This window comes from Mesocricetus auratus, unplaced genomic scaffold (genome assembly GCF_017639785.1).
Source record: "Mesocricetus auratus isolate SY011 unplaced genomic scaffold, BCM_Maur_2.0 Super-Scaffold_100010, whole genome shotgun sequence".
NCBI lineage: Eukaryota > Metazoa > Chordata > Mammalia > Rodentia > Cricetidae > Mesocricetus > Mesocricetus auratus.
In genome coordinates this window covers 64,084,492-64,091,657 of record NW_024429194.1, presented here as the reverse complement: position 1 = coordinate 64,091,657, position 7,166 = coordinate 64,084,492, and the positions used below count along the sequence as shown (strand labels likewise).

Below are 7,166 nucleotides of genomic sequence, written 5' to 3'. Positions count from 1 at the left end.
GTCCTGACCCGGTTGTGCAGTGGTCTTGGCTCTGCAGCTAATCCTCAGGTGACAGGTTTGCTTCATCATGGTGGGAAAAAGCCACTGACTACCACACCCTCCAAAACATGGGTCCCCAGTGTTTGCATTTTTCAGTGGGTACATGACTAAGTCTCCTCTCTACAAAAGCCTGACCTTGTGTCCCCTTGGTGGAAGGGCATTCACAGGTCCTTTGCTTTCAGGTCACCATAGCAGCTGAGTTTCCTTCTTAAGATGATGAGTATACAAGTTGCCATCTTAAGATGATGCCTAGCTCCAGCACTCTGAGATGTGTGTTGGCTGTCTTAGTTCAGGTTTCTACAGCTACAATGAAACACCAGGACTGAAAAGTAAGAGGGGGAAGAAAGGGTTCATCCTGCTTACACATCAGTATTGTTCTTCACTGCAGGAGGTCAGGGCAGAAACTCAAGCAGGATAGGAACCTGGAGGCAGGAGTCAGTTCAGAGGCCAAGGAGGAGTGTTTCTTCCTGGCTTGCTCCTCATGGTTTGCTCAGCCTGCTTTTTATTTTATATAGAATCCACGACCATCAGCCCAGGGATAGCACCACCCACCATGGGCAGGGCCCTCTCCCATGACTCACTAATTAAGAAAATGCCTTAAAGCTGGATCTGCCAGAGGCATTTCCTCAACTGAGGCTTCTTTTCTTGTGAATCCAACTTGTGTCATGTTGGCACACAAAATCAACCAGTACAGGTGGCAAAATGGATTTCTTCAAAGCCAGCTCCGCATGCAGAGGAGTGACGCTAACATGGATCCTTTGATGTGTTAAGGCTCGTGAGAACCATGTGCGTTTCTGCCATGAAATCTGCCAGTCAGTTTTTCCAGGGCCACCCGGCTGCCCTTGTGCTTGTTAGTTTGGCTCCTGTGCCTGGGGAGCAGGGCTGGAGCCCTAAGCTCTTTTATGCTTTTCTCAGAGCAGTCTCTGTTAGCCACACTTGTCAGGATCCTGTCTTCTCTTTTGTGAGACCCTATGCTCTTCCTCTTTGTATCCTGGAGGACAGAGCCTGTCCTTTGGAATGTGACCCTCTCACACAGGAGAAGTTTCTAAGTTGGCAATGCACCTCGCCTTGGGAAGCATATGTCTTAGTGAATCTATGTGTTTCATAGGGGTGCAGGTATCCTTGTGTGAAGCTTTGTGTTTTGTAATTCTAGGATCAGGCAAGTTTAATATAAAAAATATTTTTGACACTGAGATCTTTGTAGCCATCCTTTGGCAGGAGGTAATCAGACCCAGAAACAAAAATGCAACCTGTCCCCTGTCCTTTATGGATACCAGAGTTGAATGTTTAGGAGTGTATACTGAAATTAGAGTACTCATCGAATCCAGAAAGATAGAAGCGAGGTGTGGAAGGATTTCAAGCATGGGGCAACAGATGCAGTTGGTTCAGATGTGGATAGGAGAACAGATGATCAGTAAGGATAAGATGGGGCAGGGAACAAGACGGAATACAGGAAGAGACAGCAAACAGTAAAGGCCTTTGAAAATGGTACATGAAAGCTTTCTATTTTGAAATTCTCCTAAAATACGTTCATAAACACATATAATAAGAGTTAGAATGGTGAACTCTAACAGGGGGACAATGTCTCCCTATGGCTCCATAGACTATCAAATACAAATGCTAGTGCAAGGTATAGGATACAGTTTTTCAGGGTATTGTTCCATGGAATGTCTGAAACATTACAGGCTTTGGACATTATCCTTCAGAACGTGATGGTTAAGCTATATGGAGATAACCATATCGAATCTAAAACACTGAGCAATGACACTTGCATGGACCTGGAAGTTTTATCCCCATTGGATAGTTTCATATTGGTAGAAATTTCTGTTGCCTCCATTAGGGGAAAAGGTATTCCACAGTCTTAACCTACTGTGAGCTCTGTGAGCTTCAGTAAGATTGGGCTGGCACACTGGGACAGTAAGGATACTCAATGTTTTGGAATAACCATGCATTTTATGACTGCATTTAAGGGCCATGCCACATGAGAGAACTTACTCTTGGTATGAAAATGGACTCAAACCAGGTGACTGCCTTCGTCTTAGCCATAGGGGAGAAACTATTATGATTATTCTGTTAAATGAACATAATAAAAATCAGTCCATCAATTTCATATCTTTATACCCATAGATGAGTGCATGTCACAAGCCGAATCAGAAAAGCTTCTTTTTACAATATATGGTGCCCACCACAGACACCCAGACTGGTCACCATGCAGAGAATAAGAGACTGTTCAAGGTTCAGCTCTAAAGGGACAGATGCATCACCCCTCATAGTCATGCAGGCTCAGGGATCATTGCAGAACAGAGAGGGAAGATTGTAAGAGCCGTGGGTAGTGAACATTGGCAGTGGAAGAGCATACTGGACATGAGAAGGCTGTTGTCCACACAACCTCACCGTGGCTGTGACTAAGTGCACAAGACATGCAGGAGATGGAGGCAGCAAAAATCCCAGCATGGAATAGAGATGAGCTCACAAAGCCCCGACTTGCTGAGAAGATTTGGATGTTGAACACAACTAGGGGAAAGGGAGTAATTTTCTTCAGGATTGGGGTCCATGAAAGGGGTCATGCTCCTTTAGATTGTCTTTCACCATGACCCTCAAGGAACAGTAAATGACCTCATGGGGAAAAAAATAAAGCAAGAGCTGTCACATAAAGTTAGAGGGAAAAGGGGGAGGGGTTAGTGGAGGAATTGGTAGGGTAGAAATAAGGGGTAGGTCCCCTCAGATCACATTCTATGCTCATATCAGAGTCCCAAACTATAAAAAAAAGAATTCCCATGTCTTAACTAGCAATGTTTCAGAGTTGTAAATAAAACAATTTGCCAGAAAAATACACGTGGAAGAAGCCATTAGGTTAGAATGTGTTTATTTAGCAATTTCAAGAAAGGAAAGAGCAGAGGGGACATCACATGAGAGCAAACTCTGTAAACACATTGTGTATTGTCTTGTACTGTCTCAGTTACTGCCAGGCAGGGTTGCCACACTGAAGTTGGGATGTTCTTGGGCCAGGGGAAACTAAAGGGAACTATTGGCTATTTGAGTAGAATTAACAATGATTTCCAGAATGTGACAGAGACACCTTTTCACAGCCAGCCTCAGAGACAGACCCAGTGAGACAGTTGATTGGAAACAAACCTACAGTTTACAGCACTGATTGTGAGTGAATCATGATGTGAAGTCAGAGGGTGACAATCACAGGACAAGTAATGGGGACCCATGGGATTACAGACAGAAAAGCAACAAGGACTCAGCCCTCAGCCCTAACCAGAGAGCAGAGGTCAAAGGTCAGCAAGGACTGCCCCTGAGCACAGGGCTCTGCAGGCAGGGGAGCAGGGATCAGGGACAGGCTCTGGTGGCAGGGACTCAGTGCCTGTAGCTCTTCCTGCTGGAGGAGGTGGTGGTGTACTTGATGGTGGAAGAGCTGCCACCAGAGGAGCTGAGGCCACCACTGATGCCTCTGCCACTGCCAGAACTGAAGCCACCTCCAAGGCCATGGCTGCTGCTGTAGGAGTAGCTGCTGCCTCCTCCCAGGCCCAAGCTGCCGCTGGTACCACCTGCACTGCCATAGCCGCTGGACACGGTGGACTGCACCACAGCTGTGAGGGAGGCAGAGGGGACAAGGGTCACGCTGAGCCCACGCTGTCCAGTGAGACAGGCACAAGGCAGGGGTCGGGCAAGTGGGCAAGCATAGTACTTACAGATGTTGACTGGTCCAACGCCTTCACCATTCAGCCTGGAAGAGGAACAGGGCAGATAAGAACTCAGGAGACAAGACCTCAGTCCCCATGGTAATCCTCAGTCTGTTGACAGTTGACAGAGAACCCCCTGGTCTAGTGGTTCCTGAAGGTAACCATTGTGGCCACAGCTAGTGCTCCCTCATCTTGTGCTCAGTGCCTGGCATCAGAAGGTGTCTGCAGGGGCTGGAGGAGGGGTGAGCACTCACCTGCACTCCTCTCCTTCCAGCAGCTTCCTGTAGGTGGCGATCTCCACATCAAGGGCCAGCTTGACATTCATGAGCTCCTGGTACTCCTTCAGCAGCCTGGCCATGTCCTGTTTGGCCTTCTGCAGGGCGTCCTCCAGCCCTTCCAGCTTGCCCCTGGCATCCTTGAGGGCCATCTCCCCACGCTGCTCAGCCTCAGCGATGGCAGCCTGCAGATTGGCACACTGGGCAGAGAGAGAGCAAGAAATACAAACTTGTATAGTGTTTCAATTGAGAGTCTGAGCACCAGATCTTTGCTCCAAGTAAGCAAGACTCTAGAGGACAGCAAACAATGGACACCAATCTCTGATATTTTCTGTGTATCCCACCTGCTTCTTGACATGGTCAATCTCAGATCTCAGCCTCTGGATCATGCGGTTGATCTCTGCGATCTCCTGCTTGGTGTTGCGCAGGTCGTCCCCGTGTCTTCCTGCTGTGACCTTCAGTTCCTCATACTGAAGGTCAGTTGAAGAGAGAACATTTATGTGATGTTTAGTATGCAAAAGCAAATTCACTTCTAGGTAAACTTGACTATCATAGGTGTAATGGCTTTTCCTCAAGAGAAGTTGTGAGAGAACATGACTGCATAGATCTCTTGGGAACTGAAAATGTTCTGTGTAATCTCATAAAGACCCTATTCCCAGTACAGCTGGTGCAAAGGAGCTGGAACCTATTCATAGGATGTTTTATTTACTCTGGGTTCTATTGATCCTTGAATTACAATGTAATTCTTTAAAGCAAGTGTGAGGACCGATTGCAATGCCCGAACCCCTTTTCTTCCTAGTAGATCACTAAATCAAGTGAAGTCTAAGAATTATGGAATTCATTGTGGGTCCCAGATATTCCTCATCAGCATCTAACTCAGTACTCACTTTCGTCTGGTACCAGGACTCAGCCTCAGCACGGCTCCTCTGAGCAATCTCCTCATATTGGGCCTTGACCTCAGCAATGATGCTGTCCAGGTCCAGGCTGCGGTTGTTGTCCATGGAGAGGACCACAGATGTGTCTGAGATGTGAGTTTGCATCTGAGACAGTTCCTACAGAACAGAAAGAGGCAACATCAGCTTTGGATGTGAGGATTCCAGATGTTCCCAACATCCTACTCTCAGCTTGCACAGGATAATATAATTGGAATGAGGGCAGAGTATAAGAGGGAGAAGGAGAGAGAGCAGACAGACAGACAAATAGACAGGAAAGATAGAGATAAAGAGACAGATGCAGAGAGATACAGGCATGACTTACTGCATCATAGAGAGCTCTCAGGAAGTTGATCTCATCTGCCAGACTGTCTGACTTGGCTTGCAGTTCAACCTTATTCATGTAGGCTGCATCTACATCCTGAGGAAACAGTCAGCAATAAAGAATCAGGTTAGCTCTCTTGCTCTGTCCATTTCCCTCCATCTCCCTGTGTACTCTGCTGTGGGATAGACCAGACATGCAAAGTGATTCTGTCCATCATCAAAAAAGTCATCCCTGTGACTTAGTCACCTCACCTTCTTCAGGGTCACAAATTCATTCTCTGCTGCAGTACGCTTGTTGATTTCATCTTCATATCTACAAGAGGGAGGGTTTAGCACATTGTAGCTAGTGAGCAGATAGCATCAAATGCAGCCTGTGACCCAGCCCCCAATATCTATAAATGCAATATATCCCAACGAGGCCAAAGGGTGATTTTTCTGTTAATCAATAATTCGTTTGTTTCTTTCTATTAGTTCCCTATAACCCTTCATGGTCTTAGTCCCTTGCTTTTTGGGAATTATTTGTTCTTTCATCTTTATGACTGGGCTTTCTTAATTAACTGAGTCCACGTCTAGATTTGGGTCTACATTATCATGAACTTTGGCAGACTGGGTTGTTTTTAACCTACTTGTTCTTGTAGTCCTCCACTGTGTCCTGCATGTTCCTCAGCTCTGAGTCCAGGCGGCCCTTCTCCCCAAGGATGCTGTCCAGCTGCCTCCTGAGGTTGCTGATGTACTGCTCAAACAACGGCTCCAGATTCTGCCTCACGGTCTTGGTGCCCTGCTCCTGCAGCAGGGTCCACTTGGTGTCCAAGACCTTGTTCTGCTGCTCCAGGAAGCGCACCTGGAGGGGCCATGAGTGAGCAGAAATTTGAGTTTCATTCTTCAGTGACCATTCACTAGTGTGAGACCTGTCTCAGGCTGTCTGTCTATGCCTGTTCAGTTATGCAGTGCCTGGCCCTGGGTCCAAGAGACCATCCAGAGTGAAGCTGCCACATCACCCCTCTGAGGAAGGCAGAGCTTACAGGCAGGGCATAGGCAGCCTAGAGGAGGCATGCTGGTTGTGGTTCAGTTTAGTGTGGCTGGGATGGCTCCCAAACTGCCCTTGGACACATCTCCCTCAATACTGTCATCTGATAGGTGAGGCCTGAACTCATCTCAGCCCATCTGAGACAGACACCCTTATGGGGCCACCTCTGGAGGAGAGAACTTTGTCTCTGAACACCAGCTGCTAGGACAGAGTCAACCAGAAACCATGGCACTGTTTGTGCAAAGCCTAGATTATCTTCCCTCCACTGCTGCCTTGGCATCCCTCCAGAGCTGCTCCGGCATAGGCTGCCCTAGGAAGAACCACGCCTCACCTTGTCGATGAAGGAGGCGAACTTGTTGTTGAGGGTCTTGATCTGCTCACGCTCCTCGGTCCTCACGCGCTGAATTGTGGGGTCGATTTGCAGGTTCAGAGGGGTGAGGAGGCTCTGGTTAATGGTGACCTCTTGGATGCCTCCAGGGGGGCACACAGGGAAACCAGCGCCCCCATAGCCACCACCAAAGCCAGCTCCACCACTGAAGCCAAAGCCACTGCTGGCTCCTCCAAAGCCAAAGCCTCCTCCAACTCGGCTGCCATAGCCCCCTCCAATGCCGCAGCTGCCCCCTCCGATGGAGATCCTCTTGGAGCTCCCCACACCATAGAGGCTCCTGCTGCCAAAGCCAGCTCCTCCACACACAGCCCCAGAGCCACCACTGCCCCGGGAGCGGCACACAGACACACTGCTGAAGCCAGAACGGTTGAGCCCTGGCCCTCTGGCTGAGCTGGCACTGAAGCCACGGTGGCTGGTTTGACTCCTGATGGTGGTTTTGGTAGACATGGTTCCTGGAGATGAGAAGTTTGTGAAATGGAGGTACTGCAGGCC

The 7,166-nt window shown here is 48.3% G+C and overlaps 1 protein-coding gene across 2 annotated transcripts; it reads right to left on the bottom strand.

Annotated features, from left to right (window-relative positions):
* Positions 1 to 2,888: 2,888 nt before the first annotated feature.
* On the bottom strand, positions 2,889 to 7,166 carry LOC121142862 (keratin, type II cytoskeletal 6A-like). 2 transcript variants are annotated; one of them, XM_040753765.1, is made up of 9 exons: positions 6,618 to 7,166; positions 5,886 to 6,100; positions 5,512 to 5,572; positions 5,261 to 5,356; positions 4,891 to 5,055; positions 4,348 to 4,473; positions 3,983 to 4,203; positions 3,738 to 3,772; positions 2,889 to 3,635 (listed from the first exon to the last, which is right to left on the bottom strand). In XM_040753765.1, the coding sequence occupies exons 1-9, from the start codon at positions 7,119 to 7,121 to the stop codon at positions 3,403 to 3,405; spliced, it is 1,656 nt and encodes a 551-aa protein (XP_040609699.1). In that variant the 5' UTR covers positions 7,122 to 7,166; the 3' UTR covers positions 2,889 to 3,402. The 2 variants fall into 2 exon arrangements, with proteins under 2 accessions (XP_040609699.1, XP_040609698.1); XM_040753764.1 differs by having other exon boundaries at positions 2,889 to 3,772.

Excerpts from the sequence above, each read along its gene's own strand:
- LOC121142862 (XM_040753764.1), bottom strand. The coding sequence starts at position 7,121 with ATGTCTACCAAAACCACCATCAGGAGTCAAACCAGCCACCGTGGCTTC. Across the intron at positions 5,357-5,511 it reads AATTTGTGACCCTGAAGAAG|GATGTAGATGCAGCCTACAT; the intron begins GTGAGGTGACTA and ends CTGTTTCCTCAG. Across the intron at positions 4,474-4,890 it reads AGTCCTGGTACCAGACGAAA|TATGAGGAACTGAAGGTCAC; the intron begins GTGAGTACTGAG and ends ACTGACCTTCAG.